General features: G+C 36.6%; 2 protein-coding genes across 2 annotated transcripts in view; one reads left to right on the top strand and one right to left on the bottom strand.

The window, feature by feature from the left end:
- Window positions 1–5,046: 5,046 nt before the first annotated feature.
- Window positions 5,047–12,990, bottom strand: LOC105394362 (androgen-dependent TFPI-regulating protein). The gene is made up of 4 exons (XM_011566253.3): window positions 12,720–12,990; window positions 10,711–10,851; window positions 9,091–9,311; window positions 5,047–5,235 (listed from the first exon to the last, which is right to left on the bottom strand). The coding sequence occupies exons 1-4, from the start codon at window positions 12,933–12,935 to the stop codon at window positions 5,061–5,063; spliced, it is 753 nt and encodes a 250-aa protein (XP_011564555.3). The 5' UTR covers window positions 12,936–12,990; the 3' UTR covers window positions 5,047–5,060.
- A 6,715-nt stretch (window positions 12,991–19,705) lies between these two features.
- The window catches only part of LOC105390255 (neural cell adhesion molecule 2), a 119,602-nt gene continuing 117,734 nt past the window's right edge, over window positions 19,706–21,573 (top strand). Inside the window, exon 1 of the mRNA XM_038118989.2 lies at window positions 19,706–19,922. Coding sequence (XP_037974917.2) covers window positions 19,874–19,922 — 49 coding nt within the window. The 5' untranslated portion in view covers window positions 19,706–19,873. The remainder of the gene's footprint in view (window positions 19,923–21,573) is intronic.

Genomic DNA, 21,573 nt, shown 5'->3' with positions numbered 1-21,573 from the left:
GGACCCTGATTGAATTATTCAGTAATTAGAGACGAGAGTGCTCTTCAAGGGGCGGATTATTTGACGTCCTCCGTCAGCGGCGAAATGGAAATCCGACAGCGAGGGAGCCGGTAGTGGGGCATAGTTCAACTTTATTAAATTACTTTGAGCAGGAAGGTGCCTCGTAAATAATTGCTCGGAAAAATGTTGAGGTGTTCCCGTATTAGGGTCAGATTTTAATGCTGTATATTTTCTGCCGAACAGCGCATTTTGCGACAGTATAACGCCTGAAAGGTAAGGAATTATGAAAATAATCGACGTACTGGAAATAAACATATGGGCAAAGACTAGAATATAAATATAAGTAGTTTTATGGGTTTATTACAAAGTGTTTTGAGGATAAATTGACGAGCAATCAAGCAGGCCGGAAGACAGAATGCAAGTAATGAAAACTCAGGAAAGTTCACCCCGCTTTTTAATACTTACCTTCGATTCACTTTTACAACATTTTCACGAAGACTAAGAATCCATCCTTAGAATATAATGTCTATAATAATAAGAAAGACTAAAGGTGCACTGTAAAATAACATGATATTGCGTTTGTTATGCGATAGCCGGTAGGGCAGTTTTGGGGCACATTTATTTGTTTACATTAATTTCCTTGAAAGCTTCAGCCGGAGCAGAAAAAAACGCGTGGCCGTTATTATTCTGAGTTAAAAACATATTGCATCATGACATTGGTATTGATTAAATTTAATTTTTTTTTAAAGGGTCTTCTCGAAAATAATGATATTAATCCATAGACCTACTACACATATTAATCAAATATTAATGATCGAACTTGAACCTTCCATCTAAAGGTTGTCTGGAAAATATCTCTTTAATTTAAGCTATAAGACCTCCATTTGTATCTTAATAATTCCTAATTAAGTCGAAGTCGGTCTATAAATAAAGGGTACTCTAATATATATCTTTGTGTATTTAATTTTCCTTTCACATGGGCTTAGATTAGAACACCCCTTTGAGATCAAATCGAAATACTTACGACTTTTATTTTATTCATACTGTTTTTGAGTAGACTAGTTTGAGTTATAAGTTTTAATACATTTTATTACTGCTTATATCACAACCGTTCTATTATAACAAAGAATATAAACGTATATCAGCGACATCTAGTATCGTACTAAAGAACTATTAAAGCGCCTGAAACTGCAAACGCGGAAATGCATCGCATCGTACACACTGAGCTTTCCTGGATGCAGGCTCCACCTGAAACCTAGATGACCTAGATCTGCCTAGCGCTGCACAGATGGCCTATTTCCGCACCTGAAGTATATTTAATTATTTTTACCATCATAAAAGCAATCAAAATTGAAAATAAACTATCTAAATTCATCAGTGTAGGTGTCACAATTTAATTAAAGTTTTCCTGGATTTTATGGTGTTTGCAATTCAGTTTACAGAAGCAAACCTAACATCGCGGTGTTTAAGTTCCTTTCCGAACTAGTATATATACCCAGGACCACTTTAATGTACTTGGGGAGTCCAGGCCATACAGGAAGCTAATGGCTTTGCCTTAGATACATAGAGGCATAACCAGAACAATGCCTGTATTTATACATAATATATGTATTCAGAATCATATAGTCCAACCTATGCACACAGGACACGTGTATATATAAAAAGATGTTTGTAAAATGTTCTTGGTGTAACTCATTCAGTTGAAATCAAATAATATGTACCAAATACCTTCTAATACCTACCTGACGATAAAAGCTATGCGATTATCTTGGCACCACCATTACTACTGAATTGGCCGCTTCGACTCCCCCATTTTTGCATTTAGGTATATACATAGGTTCTTAGTAAATAAAGCAAAGTATGTTTTATTAATTGACAAGAAAAATAGTTTTCACATTTTAATTGAATTCATTCGAAAAATTGTCATCGTATATGGTTTTTTTTGCGACGGTTTCGTTTCGTAAATTTTTTGTTTCTTACCGATTTTTGTGTGTAAACATGCTCTTCTTGGGAGAGGCATAATTTTTGTCAGACGTATTCACTTAAGGGAAAAAGAAGAATAATAAATAAATATGGGTGGGGACATCTCACACACGGTCATCCGACCCCCAACTATGCAGAGCCTGTGATATGGGTGTCGGACAGCAGATATATTACAAATACGTAGATATATACATATTAAATAGACAAATAACGACCAGCCACAAGGAAAACAAATGCTCATTACACAGATGTTTGCCCTGGGTTGAATTCGATCCCGCGGCCCCAAGCTTCGGAAGCAGATTCACAACTACCGACTTAGCTACGCTGCCGTCAACATTTTTTATGGAAAACACAGTTTTTTTTGAATACTCACTTAATAAATAAAAAAATATATAAAAATACACTCACGGGCAATGAAAAGCTTCTACTGAGAAAAGCACCAAATTAATTCTAAACGGAAAAGGCTAGATTAATAACGCCTTCTGCAACAATGAAGTACATTTAACAGAACATCAGGATATTACCTACTAAAATCGGTAATATTTTGTTCCAATTTTAAAATAAATTTATGAAAAAATTGGGTTTGTTTGGTGTCGGCATTTTGAAGTGGAACGTTTTCATTGCCCGGGAGTGCATTATGCTATTCTTTTTCCTAATTTCCTTTTTTCAAATATGTTTTTGTTGTTGTTGAGTACCTACCAAGACCGTTTAAAAAATATTCACGCGCACCTATTAATATAAAGTAATGCGCTATAAAGTATGCATAATTTTTGTAAAAGTTCTTTGTGCGAACTCGGCTCTACTTAATTCTTACACAGTTGGTAACTTTCATTGTAAAGTAGCTTTAAAGTAAAACCTAAGTTTATTGGTAGTTGTTAGATATAAGGTAGCTACTTTATATCTTTTCATTAACTTAGTTACTCAACATAAGTACCTGTACTGTAACTTCCGACTCCGAGACATCCGTCACACGAAAGTTTGAACAGTCCAATGTTAATAAATAAATAACAAGGAGTAGGTGAAACAAAAAATATATCATCAATTTTTTTTTATTATAAACTGTAGAGAGGATTCACTGTGAGTGTGTCACCCGCACTTCAACAGTTTCATCTCTTTTCAGCTAAGATGATTCCTGTGCCTGTGACGTTATGGAGACATTTTGAGTTTTGCGTTATTAGAGATACCTATCCCATACTGATATGCTATAGATTTTGTCTATCTACTTATTGTATGAGTCGTATCCAATGAAACAGATTTCGCAATAGTACTTATTTATTTGTGCGTAATTCGGAAAATTGTGAACTGTCCCAGGAATCATCTTAGCTGAATCGAGGTGTTGTAAAAAGGGTATACTGCACACGAAGGTTTCGGCTTTGTATACCCTTTTTGCAACACCCTGTATACTAAGTTTGCTAGTATTAGTTACAGTGTCGCTATACTCAGTCCTGTGCTCGTAAATCCGTTGACACGGGAGGCCGCTGAGCGGTGCAGATAGCGTAGAGCCATTGATTCACCGCGAGCCACGCGCGGCTCTAAGTGATTGCGGCATACGCAGATTTGTGGCCCAAATTGTACCGTGGTATATGTGTAGTGTGAGCACTACGAGAAAGGTGGGTCAGTCTAGCAAACGAAAAATTAAATGTTGAAACACTGTAAGGTGTTACATAAAAATACAAATGAAAGGGAGCTAAGAGGCAGTGGTTGCTCTGGTAAGTGAAAAACATAGTTTCGGAGCTTACCAAGACGCTATCTCGTTGTATTTAACTCATTTTACGTGCCGATTGCATGTAACCCTTCCGTAAACAAACATTACCTAACGTAACTAATATCTTCTTGCTCTTAACTTTTCACTTTTATACTTTACTTACCCCTTTTCTTTACTTTTCTTTCTCGTTCTAGTTATCTTGTAGATTATTTTTAGTAATAAGACCACTGATTGTACTATTCATATTGTGTAAGCCTTTATTTTGTGTACAATAGGAGGTATACTTTTATCTTATCGCATCTTAAAATATGATTAAAATACAGAGGGAATCCATTGCTGGCGATTCCCATCTAAGCTTTTGCCGCCTAAGAATACTTGGAGCCCTTTTTGTGGTCGAAACCAATCAGGCACCCCTTTGCCGTAATCCATCGATGCTTTAGTATGCAGTTGTGGAATGGGCCTGGCTTCCTGCTCAGCAATATACGCTGTCGATGCAGCTATCTAGCAGGCTTGGGAGTGAAATATGTGTACCTCCAGCGTTACCTTGTAGCAATGCAATTTAAGTTCAACTGCTATTGATACAAGGGAAATTTTAGTAGTCAACATCCCAAAATCAGGTCTACCTGTCATACTAAGCAATTTTCAAATCAATATAATAATAAAAAATGCCTATCAAACCAAAATGTAGGACACCTGATTTTTCGTTACCTGATGAAAGTGGCTCATAATTTCGGTCGAATTTACTGAAAACATCCTCCAATATGCTTTGTATCCCTAGAAATTGAAAGCGATATGCATGACACTGCATTAAGCAGACATGTGTTAGCAGACTTGACCCCCAGGCTTCGTAGTCCAGAGAAGTATTCTCATATCACGACTGAAAGCTGAAAAGTAGGCGAAACTTCAGCTTTGTGAGAACAACCACGCTACTGTATTGAAACGAAACTTGCAAACAGTCAAAACTTTACCTGAACATTACTTCAGCTATCTGTAACTCATGACGAAAAAAGACAGAGGTGATGACTATAAATTTCATATGCAATTAAAAATTGTGTAATGTTAAAGTGGTTTTGACTACGTTTAGACCTTGGGGATAATAATATGCACAAAAGTGCAGGTACTTACACTCCCACGGAGAATAGAATAGAGAATAGAATAGACGTGGTTATGAACGGTCAATGAAAATGAAAATAATACTTTTCCCCTGCATCACGCCACCTTTTTAGCGATATCATTTTCTATACTGAAGTTTGCTTATGCATTGTATTTCAGGTCATCAGTCTAAAGGTAAGCGTCCACCTATGCGTACGATGTCGAAAGTTGGCCGCTTACCTTAAAGGAGAGTGAAATAAACCACATTAAAACTAAAAAATCACTTGTATGTACGTTTCCTCTTTCCCCACCACAGGTCAATGAACATCCACTGCAGCACAAAATGTAGGAGGTTCTCCGCGTACATCAACACTATGAATGAAATTATTCGTATACAGGATATGTTCTCGAACAACGGATAGATCGAGTCCCCTCGCAGGAGTGATGTGATGAACCTGAAAAAGAAAACAGCCTTCTTAATAATTATTATACTAATTTTTTTAAAACAAACGAGTGCTGAGTACTGAGAGACTCTCACACATTCGGATATTGATAGAGGGATAGGTGGGTCATAGTTAGGACCAATAGCAACGCAGTAAAACAATATCAGAATTCGCTGTAAGTACCTAATTATGTAGTATAAATAATAAACTATTATCACACTAATATTTAATTATACAGAGAAAAATCTTTCATAATTAAAACTTAGGTAGGGCAAAACACCCAGTAACTGACCATGTGCCAGTAACTGACCACCTTCCTCTTCAACTCCAAAAAATAAGAAATGTAGCCAAGCAGGGCCATCTAGTGAACATCCAGTCTATTTTGTGGTTCATTGAGAGCATTACTGATACAAAAGATTTTGCCAGCCGCCAACAGATGGATAGTGAGCGATCGAAAAAGTTCAGTTGGCGCGCGAACCGAGTAAATTGCAGTTGTGACTAACGTATTTGTTAAGGTAAGTGAATTTTTTGATCGTAAATTTTACCATGAAAAATATTGAAATCAATAAGAGAAAAAATTATACCATATAGATTTAATTATAAAGATTACGTTTTTGATAAGATTCAGCTTGTTATTTCCCGTTTGATTGTATTTAATGGGGTTGACAGTTACTGGAAGACAAAACAGCGATTTTCCAATAACTGACCACCTATGTCGGTTATTGGGATTTTTGCTTGAAGCTGAATTTAGGCAAAATAAGTACGTAATATTATAGCTCGTATGTGCCATTTTCTTGTGTCAAAATATGAGCATTCTATCTTTACTCCTTCCATTTACTGACATAGGTGGTCAGTTATTGGGTAAATTGGTGGTCAGTTACTGGTATTATTATATATGACATATTTTTACAGCTTTCAGCGAGATGAAGAAGCGCCAAGATAGCAAAAAAAGTATAGAAAAGGCAATTTCCACCTGTCTGAGACAAACTAGGATCAACAAGACATTCCAAAACAATTCAGGGTGACATGCAAGCACCTTTTAAAATATAGGGAATTCAAACACATATTCCATGTCTGTTCCAGAATCGGTATTAGCTGATGAGGAAGATAAAAACGCTAGTGGAGCATACTATCAGCCTAGGATAATGTGGATTCTCCAGGATAAAGACAGATATCACCATTTTTCCTTAAAGATAATCCTTGGAGCAGCCCCTTCAAGAATGCAAGACCAGGAGACAAATGGCTTTCACCATCTCACTCTGTGAAAAGATACTCAAATGCTATTCAGAATTCAGAACAGCTGAAGGCGAACCTAACCAATGCCAGCGATTGTGAACCAGATGAAATTGGTTCCCCAAAGCACAAAAGCACTTGGCGAACAAGACCTCAATGACGCTATTAATGACCCAACCCGAATATACGTTACCGACGAAACGCGCCGACACATTTGTTCAAAGACAGGCAGAGCCACTTCAGCAAAATAGGAAAAAGAAAGCATCACTACAATGCTAGCACCCTCAGCTGGTGCACCAACACGCCCTTCAATGGCATTATGAACGGCCAACGGATTTCAAACAGAACGGTAAAATTGGCACACAAGAAATGGGGCATTCTTCTATAAGTCGTTACCACGACCAACACCCCAGCCATTTGGAACCGATACAACTATCCGGAATCCACTGGCAACGTTATAGCATCATTGGCGGACACATTAGACCAGCAGCGGAAAATGCAGAAAGTACAGCGATGTTCTGCTTCAGTGACGCCTCTTCAACGAGGCAAAGATTCCCTGTCCCCCTTGCAGATATGACTACTCATGTCTTTGGCAAAATACTTACCTACAAAAGCACGTTTCAAAAGCATCATAAATATTCCAGTTGAATAGTCAACAAAGTCATTGAAATCCCGTTCGTCAAGGCATCCATCTTTGTATCCTGAAAAACTAACTCCCAATATCTGATTCAGTCATAATTACAATGGCTAGCCTCAATGACTCTTTTAGCCGCATTGAAAGTCTCTGGGTGGGGTTTCAGCAATAATGAAAACCATCTGTCTCTGGTCCTACATCCCTGAAAGGACCGGCGGGGAAAGGGCCTACCTTTCCGGCGGGGAATTTATATTTTCCCAGGTCGACAATACAATCCGCCACGATTCCTCCTCCTCATCAGTTGATACCGAATATTTTCGGTTCGATTCGCTACTTTATATTTAAGAAAATACTCGTTTTTGGCACCAAGAATGCTTCATGGGCCTGTCCCACTGATCCTGGCTTGTTCCGGAAAAACAAAATCGCCCTTTCTATGACTTATCTGAAGGTACTACATTGGGGCTTCTTAATCTCCCTGAAAGCTGTAAATTTAAAATGCGTGCTCACTATGTGCATGTGTGTTTACTTCTTTGTTTTTAGTATTTAACAAAAATGCATAAACTTGTGTTTTTAATAAATAAATGGTTGATTATTAGGATATAATATCATTTGAATTATGCATTAAGCTGGTGAATTAATTTAATGCACTTTTCAGTTAAGAAACCTTGAGCTAAAGTGATGTGTCACACATTAAAAGAGACCAGAGGATCGGTACTATTACATGAAGTAATCAAATAAATAAATAATGATAAGATTTAATGATAATTCCATTTTTAAACCATTTTAAATTGGTGGTCAGTTACTGGCATCGAGTGTGGTCAGTAACTAGATTTTAGTGGTCAGTTACTGGGAAAATCGCTACTTTTTGTTTACAAAAATATATAAAAAAATGAGTAACTTCTACATGTTTGCTATTTACTCATGAATGTAGCTCTGTTATTCTAGTTTTTAAAACAAAAATCGGATTTAATAAGCGATAAGAATTGAGCGCGCTAGAGACAAATTACTGGAACAACTCCCTTAAGGTGGTCAGTTACTGGGTGTTTTGCCCTAACTTCTACATGTTTGCTATTTACTCAGGAATGTAGCTCTGTTATTCTAGTTTTTAAAACAAAAATCGGATTTAATAAGCGATAAGAATTGAGCCCGCTACAGACAAATTACTGGAACAACTCCCTTAAGGTGGTCAGTTACTGGGTGTTTTGCCCTATAAAGTTTAATTTTTATTGTACCTTTTCACAAAAAACGCTTCTCATTACCCATGCAACTCATGTTTTTTTTACTAACGGCGCTTTTTATCATGGTTGGCTGTTATAGCGTTAAATAGGTACATTGATGCCAAAAATCATTCTCACCATTTAAAACACTGAAGTTGACATTATCCTCATCCTCTTCAAGTGCCTATGTATTTTTTTGATGGTACAAGGTTCTGGCTACTGTACCGTGCTAATTTATAGTCCAAATTATACCTTACAAACAATGAGGAAAATGAAAACAATGCCTGAATGGCCGGAAGAGGCGCAGGACCGTGATCAGGGGACCACTCACAGGAAAACACACGTGGGACGCCCTCCGAACAATTTTAGTGAAGATCTTGGATAGACAACGATATCCTAACCGAACCCTTTGGATGATCCAGGGGGGTCACTCTATATGACGGAAAGCGAAGTTTCAGAGCGCTGCTGTACAAGCCGCGACTCTACCTTGTTATATTAAACATGCCGATTGCAGGACAGCTTTCGTTCGTTCGTTTTTACAGAATGGAGGAACCCTCTAGGTGGTTACAATAACTTGCGAAAAACGAAAGAATGAGAGCTGTCGTGCTTAGCCAAGCGCTCCGAAGCTTAGGAAAACGAAGTATTGGGAACACTGTTGCGAGCGCTGAAACGACTCTAATGCGTGATATATCTCTTTCGTCTGTTTTTCGTAAGTGACCCTTTGGATCCTCCAACAGTTATGCAATTCTGCCTTCCGCATATTAATTACCATCATATACTCACATAGTAACATACGCAGTAATATACGCAGTCATTATCTTCAGCCCCGGTACCTTGCTGGGCGGGTTGGTCCGCGGCACCAGCGCTAGGTCTAGCAGGACCACCGCGAGGGACACGGTGTGCATGCTGTGGTACGTCCAGTATGGGACGTAGACGTCCAGCTCCGGTGGAGAGATCAGCTCGCGGTCTCGCGTCCAGATCCGCCAGAAGAGAGTGTCGGCGAACTGCAAGGGTAGGAAAAATATTGGAGGGTTCGGTTCTATACTGATGATAAATTTACGAAGGAGAGCTATCGTGCAATCTGCACGTATAATAATAGAAACTTTGTTTTTCGTCTCAAAGTGAGCTCACAGATATCTGTGTATGGATAACCGACTATGAATGTTTAGGGATATCTGATCAATAGGCCCGCCCCCTATTACATTGGGACTTACATACCACTCTGGCGAAAAGTGGGTGCAGCAATGCACCTCTGCCTACCCCGCAAGGGAGTACATTAGTACAAGGCGTGAGTGTGTGTTTTTATATCTGATTTTAGTGCCAAAACGGCACCTCCTATGACAGAGAGAGTGTACTGTGTATACCTATAGTAAAATTTATGAGATACATTGGACTAATGTATTAGTACTAGTACACAGTATATTAAATTGACCACAACCTAAATACTTAATTCAGAACTAACCTAACTAATTCTATTACCTACTCCCTACCTACTGTTCATTTCTTGTGTTACATGGTGTCAATAAATGATTTAGATTTTTTGATTATTTTAGAATGTTTTATACGTATATCTATGTTAATAGATAATTAATTTACACAGTAAGTGCTAAAAGCTGTTAAGAAATATCGCTCGACACCGATATTTCTTTAGACACCGGGTGGTTTAATATAGAGCAGGATTTTAGTCATTTATTTTCCGCTTTAAAAATCACTTGTTTCTGTATTTGTTAGCTTGTCTCTCAGCTTGTTTACCGAGCATAACAAGCATAATCTAGAAAACTTTTAACACCTAGGCATTTAAATCCTTGCGTAGTGTGAAACTAATATGTGCATAACCTAGGTAGGCTAATATTTACATTAGCAGGTATTACATTAGCTAAAGCATGAGGTGTTTTTGCACTAACATTATACAAACTACAATTTCCAAAGCTAATCTTGTTTCGCGGAAGTGGATACCCGGTTAAAAAGAGAGCTCTTAGTTAGAAAATTAATTTATGTAGATTTATCGTAAAACTATTAATAAACAAGAAGAGATTTAAAAAATGGAAACCTGAAAAATACATTTATTACCAAGCAGGTCTTAACTGACAATATTTGTTTTAGTTCTTATAAACTGAAGAGCAATGAAAAAGTTTCACTTACTATATATCGACCATTCCTTACCACCAAATGACCACAATTTTAATAAAAAACTTCATAATTTAGAATTTTATGAAAATATTTTTTACGTTTTTAGTTGGTTATATGTTCTGATGTGCTGTTAAATGTACTTCAATATTAACCTAGACTTTTTCATTGTGGAACAATTTGGTGCTATTGTCACTGGAACTTTTTCATTGCTTGTTCTAATATTATTCCATAACGGTTTACTCAACTTTGCTTGCAGACCAGTACAACACATACCATAGTAGCGGGATACAGAAGGTTGCTGAAGGCTGTGTGGCGCAGTTTGTTCAGCGTCCTGACGTGGTGGGACGCCCCCTGCCCCCAGTACTGACGGCAGTCGCAGTACAGACAGATAGGGTAGTAGAATAGCATGGACACCTGAAACCAAATGTGAAAAAGTTAGTGTTTATTATATAAAAGTTGTTAGACAATATGTCAGTTAATGACACTGAGATAACTGATATGACTGATAAGGTCAAGGGGGCACATCAACGGCAATAGTGCTGCTAGCATGCACTAAGTATTTCAAAGTCCAACAACAAGTCGGTCCAGCCCTCGGCCCACACCCCTTAGGTTATTACGGTGGTAATGGGCTTAAAAATAAAATACTTACCTACTAAATCTCAAACTCATAAATGTTGAGTTTTAATTTAATCTACTCATATAATTAAATACCTTTGTTCTCTGAGAACAAAAATATTTTGTTATTCAATGCATATCAAAACAAACACATTTATACATACTAAACCATACGATTGAAGGTTAAATCATGTCCTTATTATCATAAGTGTATGGCGGATGCTTTGTCCACTGCCAAGGGATCCCCATTTTAGGCGAACATAGTACATTATGTGACTATGTGACAGACGTCAGTCAGATTCGTTGATTTAACTCCTGGTTGAAAATAAGAGGACTTATAAGTTGACGAGTGTCTCTGTCTGTATAAACGCAGTGTTATTCTAAATAACTTTTGTAGCTTTGATAGCGTAAATTTTTAAGATACATACAGTTTAAAACGGGTATTTATGACATAAGTTATGACCTTCGCTGTAAAAGACATCATTTGCTACCTTTACAACTACGGCGGCGGATAGCTGACCTGTCCTACCTACATAAGATCATCAATGGTAGTATCGATTCTCCTGAGTTGCTTGAGTGTGTTAAGATGAAGGTACCTACAAGATCAAGTCGAACTGGTTTTCAACTACACGTACCTAAAGCTAACACTAACTATAGGCAAAATAGTTTCTTTGTACGGGTGAGTAGACAGTTCAATGCTATGGCAAATGAGATCAATTGACTTTTTTAACTGTAGTTTATTATCGTTGAAAAGAAATTTGTCATCGGAGTACTTTGGTTCCCAGACAAACGATTAGCTTTAGTATTCTTTATTAAAATAACAATATAAGTTCTTTTTCTCACTGTTAGCATAATTTAATTCTTGTAATTGCTAATTGCGTAGTTTTACGAAATGTGTAAATTAGACTTACCATAACTGTTTTTCTTTTTGTAATAATTTACTACCATATGCGAAAACTATTAAATGGCTCTTAGATGCATCATATAAATGTTAACTAGTTTAAGATAGCTGTAAGTTTTCCGAATACGATAAAATAAAATAAAATAAAATAAAATAAAATAAAATAGCTTTGAAAATATTTAGAAGAAATATTTGATTTGACGATTAATTTCAAACTAAATCTCAGGTTGTTTGGTTTAGATTCCTATGTCAAAGATGCTACATATTAGGCTTGTATATTCCTCATCCTGATTGTTTTTATATTTCGTTATGTGCCTAGTAAGTGCTGAGCATATCTGTAATTGGTACATGTTACAGAAAAGTACCCATCTAACCTATTTTGTAAGTGTATTATAACATGTACTTTTGATGTGCCATATTAAATAAATAAATAAATTCTTATACAAGTCCTCATCCCTTCACTCCACTACCAGGTACCTTGCCCATAGTTAATTATTTGTTATCTCCACTTTCAACTGTTTTACAATACTTTAATCAAATTAAATAGTAAAAAAAAAATATGAATTTATGATAAGACCTATAATTGCAATGAAGTTAAATTAAACGAAACCTTAGAATTTTATATTTAAGTCAGATAGATACAAATACGTATGACTATAATAGTAAACTGCATTTCAGTTGCATATTATTATTATAGTGTAAAATTTAGTAAGTGTAAGATTTTAACCATATAAAAAAATATATTATATGGTTCTTATGTACTTACATTTACCCATGACGTGATAAGTTTCAACTTCCTATTGTTATAAACCTTTATCCTGGGATCATCACTGGCACTGAAATCGATTGGCAACAAATACAACGCCAAAAACACCAAATGCAGCGATTGCAGTCCAAAAATTGCTATTCTTGTGCGAAGTACAGCTTTATCATTGTCACAGATGAAGCTACCTTGAGATTTTTTTAATTCAATGTTTTGCATTTTTTACAAATTATTTTTTAAGATTATTTTGTATGGCTAGTAAATCGCATGCGTCTTTGTTAGCCGAAATTTGTCTTATTACTGTGAGTACGAGTGACTACGGCAGAAGTGGATAAGGATAAAGGTAAGCGTCTACCTGTCAGAATTGTACGCAACGGACGCATCGCATTCAGTATTCTTTGTATAGAAATTCATATATAAGTGCGTTCACTATGAAAATCCGATTGATCCGATACGTAAGATACCGATAGGTGGACGCTTAGCTTAAGAATACTAATGATAATATGCTCATTGCTTTGTCAAGCATGCTACAACTTTTCATAGGCTATGCTTGAAACGGATCGTATGGGGTGAATTAATATAGGAGTGTGGGTACATAATTTTATGATTATTCTATTAATTACTAATATCCTTCAATTATTGCATTGAAATTCAGATAAAACCTTGCTTCTGTACATTTTGTCCAGATTATAATTATGTATACTTACCTACCAATAAAAATATAATAAAGATTTTTATTTATGGTGTGGAGTGGAGAAGGGACTTCACTGCAGTTAGTTTTTGTTGAGGAACGTTGCTAAATGTTACTGATGTATTCGTTACTAAATCAGAAATTACAAAAAAATGTTATTGTTGTTGGGTTATGGCACTTGTTTGTGTTGCAAAATTAGCTTTGTCGGACTCTAGCAGAATAGTACAGAATAGACATAGACATAGACATAGACACATCGTTTATTCACTCACAAAATACACATCACAAATACATAACAACAATGTAGGTACAGTGGCATAATCACTAGTACCCGGCAGAAGCGTGTATTCTATTCTAGAATATAGTCTATCTAGAATAAGCGTGTAATAAATTTATACCTACTACTTATTGAAAACAACAAGACACTCTCAATTTATTTTTTTATCTAAACGAGGTTAAAACCTCACGATATTGAATGATCATGTTAGTCACCTCGTGATCAACTCACCTACAAAAAATAAACAATGTTTTCACTTAAAATGTAAATAAAATATTTTAAAACATTTTAGGTACTTCTATGTTAAAAAAATATATGTAATAATAAAATTCGGCCCAGGGGATTACTGTAGCTAAACAAAAAAATATCTTACGAGAGCTGTCGTGCGTATAATACAACGAGATAGAGTCGTAGTTATTTTATTTATTTGTTTTCATCGAATTTAATTATAATATTATTATTATTTAACTAGTTTTCACCAAGTATTTAGTTTTTCGTATGCTAGACTGACCTGTCTAGTCGCGCTGCCTGCAAACCATTTGAATATTTCATGTAAAGTCAAATTGTATTGCAATACATTTTATGGTTGCGCCACTATATTATTTTTATTGCAAACTTGTACAGCGGGTATTGAGGGCTTTTAATAGTCACTGCTGTGGAATTGGGCCTTAAATTCTATCAAAGCTGACAGGGAGGGCTTTAAATATAGTTTGTTATTTGATAATGCATTCAAATTAATAATAAATAAAAAAAAAATACTTACATAACAGCAGTACTACAATATTGACGTAGGTATGTATATGTCGCAGGCATCTGGTTGATTCTCCTTTTTGGTGGAATCACTGCGACATATATATATCAGAGTCAATATTTTAAAATAAGTAATAACCTACAGATATTATGTCTGATACGATATCTTTATTTCATTGATTGACAATCAGAACGCTATTTATAGAAACTAACACTGTGCGTAGGACGCGACTAAGTAGATTCTGGAATTAAAAAAAATCTTTGATGTAAAATTACAGGTAACTTCAATCATTTCGTGTGGATCTGTGGATTTAACTACCCACATTTAATTTACTCATCGATTTTTTGTTGTTGTTTTTAGTTTGACTTGATTTGTCCCGGTATGTACTTCCTTTTCATGCCTTGAGAACATTCAATATCTTCCTCTTTAATACGATACGACGCCTTTAAATCCTGTACGCTTTTATAACAATTCAAAGCTTACACAAATTCAAACAAACAATTTGTGCTGGAACTAAAGGCGGAGCGTAGTTCGTCAGCATTGATCAAGGACACACGTAATGGCAGTTCGGGATAGTTGTCCGGGAACTATTTCAATCAGGGGCGTCCCGTATGTCGCCAACGTTACCGCCTCGACTTGTGGGACACCCTCGCCCTTTCGGGGAGACATTTGTACAATGGCATGCTAATCTCCCATTTGGACATCCGAATATTTGATAGCACATGTGTGGCCTTTCGTGGACCTATTTACTATAGTCTGCCTTTTAATCTCAGAAACTAAATTGACAGATTCTGAACGGTTCATCAACAGTCTATTGTCCCGCGATTAAGTGACCGCGTTTGGCGGGACAATCGACTGTTGATGTGTTGATGAATTTGTTAATTTAGTATCTGAGATTAAAAAGCAGACTTTAGGTATAGTAGAAGCTCTGTTGCTCCATTCATTAATTCGTTTTTATTTTTGCAAGTAAGTTTGTTATTTTATAACCAATCACTTCAGCAGAAAAATACGGTTGGTATGTAAATTTCTCCAAGCTAGCCTGCGTCGTCCGAAGGTATTACTTGAAATTGAATTGGAACAATTGCTCAGGTAAACAACCAACCTGCTGTGTAGTGGTTTACAAGAATGTAGGTACATACTTTTTTATTTATACCTAGATATTACATAGGTCATTAAAATATGTAACAATGTACCTATGAATTGTTTAATCCAAATCCCCTCCAGGTGAAAACTATAATCCGTTTTCACCCACGATATTATTACGCAGTACTTACTACTAATAACCATGTATTCGTACTTATGTAATTACAGTAATTACCAGTTACAGATGATCCCTTCAGTGATGGTTCGTCGACCAGCTAAAGACATTAAGCGATAAACGCGAAGCCTCCTTAAGTAAGCGAACTTATCCGGGAGGATTAACTAAGTATCGCAATACAGACGTGCTAAGACAACCTTCCGATGTTCTTTTATTTAGCCTGCAGTCGCCATGAGTAATGACCAGTTTCAATAGCTATATGTAGGGATACCTAACTTTGATATAGTTTAAACATATAGTTGTTAACCCCTTGACGGAAAAAGAGGATTGTTATGTTTATCTGTGTGTGTAGGTACTTATCCGTCTGTGTTAGTGTGTTTCTCAAACGGCTGAACCGATTTTAGTTTGGTTTTTTTAAGGTCAGAGGTAAGCCGACTGTTCTTAGCTATTACAACCAAGTCCGCGATGTCCTATGTTAGCTATGTTTTGTGAATATCGGTTCAGACGTTCAAAAGTTATACGTCTTTTAGAGAAAGGGCGGCATTGGCACTGCCGATGAAGTGGACACACTTGTGTGAATTTCTATACAAAGAATACATAATGCCATGCGTTCGTTGTGTTTGATACTGTTAGGTTAGGATACTTACCTTTACAAGGAGCTTAGGCATGAAAATTCAATGTGACTGAAATCTCCTGAAGGGCTGGCCCATAAATATACGAACCGAATTACGTCCGTATGATAAGAAACCCTGCCACAATATTGTTGCGTTTTTGTAAAACACATAGTGGTTTAGTTAAGAGCGAATATAGCGTGGCTATTTGTGTTTAGACGAGCATGGTTTTCTCATGAAGTGGCTGCGTACAGACTTGCAGGAATTTATCAATAAACGTTTCAACTGACATCGCTGACTGCTGCTACTGCAGTGCAGTGAACTGGGTAGCTTCGGCTTTTCTCTTGAATGTTACTATAGCAGCAGTATTTTATTTGAATACTATATTATTGTTAATAAGATTTAGTACGGTATGTGGAAGAGGCAGTCCAACCATTCTGGAGCTATTCAGAAACTCTATTAAAGTCGTAAAAGATATACTTAGTCGCAAAATTTCCATTTAGACAAAACGACATTTCCCATTTAGACCTCAAACATACGCGAAGTTTCCGAAGGTCCGTTATTATACCTGTAGAATGCTCGGAAGTAAACGCTTTTTAATACAATACGCTTTTTTTCTTCAATTTAAGATGAGATCTAGAGATGAGATGAGATAAGATCTTTGTTCAATTTAAGATGTTGAGTCACAATATGAATTTATTTGCTATAAAATTTCAAGTCACTTTTTAGGGTTCCGTAGCCAAAATGGCAAAAACGGAACCCTTATAGTTTCGTCATGTCCGTCTGTCCGTCTGTCCGTCTGTCCGTCTGTCACAGCCGATTTACTCGGAAACTATAAGTACTACAGTGATGAAATTTGATGGGAATATGTGTTGTATGAACCGCTACAAAAATATGACACTAAATAGTAAAAAAAAGAATTGGGGGTGGGGCCCCCCATACATGTAACTGAGGGATGAAATTTTTTTTTTCGATGTACATACCCGTGTGGGGTATCAATGGAAAGGTCTTTTAAAATGATATAAAGTTTTCTAAAAAACATTTTTCTTAAAGTGAACGGTTTTTGAGATATCAGCTCTCAAAGTCGTAAAAAGTATGTCCCCCCCCCTCTATTTTTATAACTACGGGGTATAAAATTCTAAAAAAAATAGAGGTGATGCATGCTAATTAACTCTTTCAACGATTTTTGGTTTGATCAAAGTATCTCTTATAGTTTTTGAGATAGGTTGATTTAACTGTAATGTTTATTATATTTGCTGCTACGGAACCCTTTGTGCGCGAGCCCGACTCGCACTTGGCCGGTTTTTTTAAAAAAACGTTTCGACCTTCATGGGAATGAATCCAGTTTTACGTTTGAGCATGGCCGCACAACTGTGTCTGTGATGTGAAAATCTAAGCTGAGAGTCAGAGTTTTCATAGTTTTTCAGAATGGAAATTTATGTAACCTTTATATGGTTTACTACGAAGACCCTGTTTAGGTATAGCATGTCAAAATACTGACCTAGTTATTATCAGATTATTATTGTGGTTGCTAAAAGGTTTCATGAAAGTAATGGTGATTTTTACTGTTGACAGTAAGTAGGCTTAACATACGCCATTACTTATTTCATATTTTTCAATCGCGTTGTAGCATAACATACATAAAATATTAAGTTACATAAAATATAAAACTTAACTTTACTACCACAAAAAACTTTAAACACTGTTTAACAAGTGTTCAAAACTAAATTTGACAGATTTTGAAGGCGTGTGGTGTCTAAGTTTTTGTGGTAAGGTACTTACTTACTTACTTACTTACTCCGCTGGCTCAGCGACCCGAAGTGGATCTTGGCCTCAGACACAAGAAGTCGCCACTGGTCTCTATCCTGCGCAGTCGCTCTCCAGTCGCCTGCCTGTAGTTGGCGCAGGTCCTTGCCGACTTCATCGCTCCAGCGATATTTGGGACGGCCAACTGGTATACGACCGCTTGGTACTCCAAGGTAGGCCCTCTTGGCAGCGCGATCCTCCCCCATCCTTTGCAGATGACCAAGCCAACGGAGTCGCTGGGATTTAATTTGACCAATGATGTTTGGCTCGGAAATCAGGTCTTCGATTTCCTGGTTCTTCCGTACTCTCCAGCTACCATCTTCCCTCCTAGTTGGTCCGAGCATTTTCCTCATCACCTTTCTTTCCGCAATCAGAAGTTTATTCTCTTCCTTGAGAGTGAGTGTCCAAGCCTCAGAGCCATACATCAAGATCGGCCGGATTACGGTTTTATAAATTCGGATCTTGGTTTTCCTGCTGAGAAGCTTTGACACTAGCACTTTATGAAGAGCAGCGCTGCATCGGAGGGCGTTTTGTACTCGGATGTCGATCTCCTGCTCCCTTGTGTTTGTGTCAGTGATCGTACAACCTAAGTATTTGAATTTGGCCACTCCCTTATAGGCTGTCTCTCCCACTTGCAGGTTTTTTCGTACCTCATGGTTGCCTCGGTGGTAAGGTAAGGTAATGTAAATATTTCAGAAAATGTTAAGTTTTGGATAAGGCACTATAGAGTTCAATCAACTGGAAGTGCCTTCCTCTACATTAATTGAAAGGAAAACATCAAATTACCAATTATACTGTATACAATATTTTATTCCTGAATAATTCTGAAGCCTCTTTTTCTAGTCTAGGGTTAAAAAGAGTAAAGATAATGAGTGCCGTTGGTCTAGGAGCGACAGACAGAGATCGTAATTTGTTAAAAGGCCATGACAAGTCGTGTTCGTTGCCAAGTATTTTTGAGGGTAGTAGGTTTATAACTACCCCAGTTGGATCGCTTCAGTAAGGCCTTAGCCAAGATTAAGTTTGACTCTTACGTCATGTATTAGATGTGCATATTATACGTTTCCTGGGAAAGCCTATGCGTTTTTAAATAGTTATAAAGTGATGTATTAATTTACCTACAGGCATTTAACTTCATAGGCATTTTTTTAACATGCCACTCAATAATAAAGACAAATATTGTAATTGTTAATCTGCTTGGAAATATATTATTCACCATATAATTATTAAATGAAAACTTAATGAAATTGCTTAGTTATAATATAATGAATACGTTTATGTAGGCGAATATAATTTTGCTATGATGTCAAAGAATTAATTATTTCAATAAGTACATCATTCTCCGAACTCAAAAGTTAACAAACGCAAAAAAAAAAACAGTAAGGACCATAAACATTCAATTTTGGCGGTGTAAATTCATTGTAGGTTACAGAAGACTATTCAACATGGTACCCCAAAACCCATTCACCCATATTTTCAAACACCCAGTCTCCATAACTTAGTTCCAACAGCATCAGCCCAATAAATAACTTGAAAAACAAAATAGTAAATTATGAAAGGGGTCACAGAGGGCGCATGCGTCGAACTCATCCAGTGGCGTAGGAAGAAAGCCGGCGACAGTGCGACTCCCTGCCTGACGCCGCGCGACGGTCCCTGCACAGAGCATGACACCGCGGAAGCAGAAAACTTTGTAGGAAACCGCGAAGTTTTTAAGCGAATCGTTTTATTCTTGTGGGTTTTTCCGTGTGACCTGGTGTGTTTTGAAAATGTGGTCGAGGAGATTTTCGGTTCTGTTCTTCGCTTTGCTGTATTCAGGTAAGTTTTGTGTTAAGCGTGTAGTTATACGTTTGTAAAATTTTGTGTGTGTTTGTTATTTCAAGGTTCTTTAAAGGTTACTGTTGCTCTTGTTTAAATTTATTAGGTGTGTTTTAATTATATGAAAAAAAAACGTATGCGATATTAATTATTGACAGTATTTTAGGGTCACTTTTACGAACGCTAAACTTGTATTTAGTGGATGTTTTGTTTGGTGGAATTCCACCGTATTGGATAAAAATATCTTTACATTAGAGGTGGTGCCCGCACTTCCGCGGCTGGTCAGCGCAGCTACGCAGCGTGTCGCTTCAGCATAGTCGTGAAGTAGGAGTTAACCCCCTGCAGAATTACTACGAATATAGAGTCCTTATTCTATAAAAAATACAGTTTTCATAGACTTCAACGTCTTCAACACCAAATGTAACTATATCTATGTTCTTAATTTTGTATCCTTCTTCTTCTTCTTATCGTGTCGACGACAAACCAACAAAGTCGCTTAATAATACATGCACATTTTGTATCCTAATTTGATGAAATAAAGTCTTATTCCATTTTTTTTTACTTTTAACATTTAAAAGTCTAGTAAGCTTCTCTTCTCAAACGGTAAAGAATCCCGCCACGCATTGTCTATTTCTTTCTCCGAAAGTAGATTCGGACCTGATTTGTTCGAATGGAAAATTAAACGGGACTGCTCATTCTCCCACCTACGTATTTTGTGTCACAAGACATTTCTCATTCTTGAGATAAGTATCTTTAAGATACCTTTCAATTAAACATCTTATAAATAGACAGTTAACTGGAATTTAAACAAGCTGAAAATGTCTCATTTAAATGGCTTGCTATTGCTAAGCTGACAAAGTAAAAGTGGCTTACTGTAAGAAAATTAAATCAAGATAATTAACTTTGAAGTTTTTTTTGCGTAGGGTGTTCGTGATATGTTAAATTAAACAGCTCTAATGTACTTATAATAGTTTGTAATAGTTAGTATCGATGTACTCTATTTTTACTACTTTAATACAGTCCTCAGACAGCTACGCTGGCAATAAGTATCTAAGGAAGCACTGTAAAAAGGAAAAATAATGTAGATACTTTTCAAAATCATTACAAAAAAAAATCTTTTGTTCCTATCTATCCCGGTAATCAAATAAATAAACCCTACCAATAATGTAATATTATACCTACTTTCCTATATATTATTTATAAATGATGTTCATCCAGAAACATTTGGTCACGACACGAGTTTCTCTTTGCGATTTTTGTCACGTGTAGTCCGAAAAACTTGGAGCCTTCAGTACGTGACGAATAGCGACCAAATGTAAAGAAAATTGTACCATATGGGACCCAAGGGCGTACCCAGGTAGGAGCAGGGGGGGGCTGCTGCCCCCCCCTAGAAGATAAAATAAACGTAAATTTTCCTGCCAAGCAGGAATTAAAAACGTGTTACTTATTGTGCGCAAAATGAAGTGTTTGAAAGAAAATATCTTTTCTTTTCAGTCAGATATTTTGATTTAATATTCTTTTATCTATAATGTTTCAATATACCTGACCGACCATCATCTCGGAACAGGCAAGCTGCCCCCCCCTAGCTGAAATCCTGGGTACGCCCTTGATGGGACCATTTACCTGTACCTAATGGTATATTTACACACAG

Source organism: Plutella xylostella, chromosome 12, assembly GCF_932276165.1.
Source record: "Plutella xylostella chromosome 12, ilPluXylo3.1, whole genome shotgun sequence".
Taxonomy (NCBI): Eukaryota; Metazoa; Arthropoda; class Insecta; order Lepidoptera; family Plutellidae; genus Plutella; species Plutella xylostella.
The sequence above is the reverse complement of the archived record's forward strand: the minus strand, read 5'-3'. Positions and strand labels throughout refer to the sequence as shown.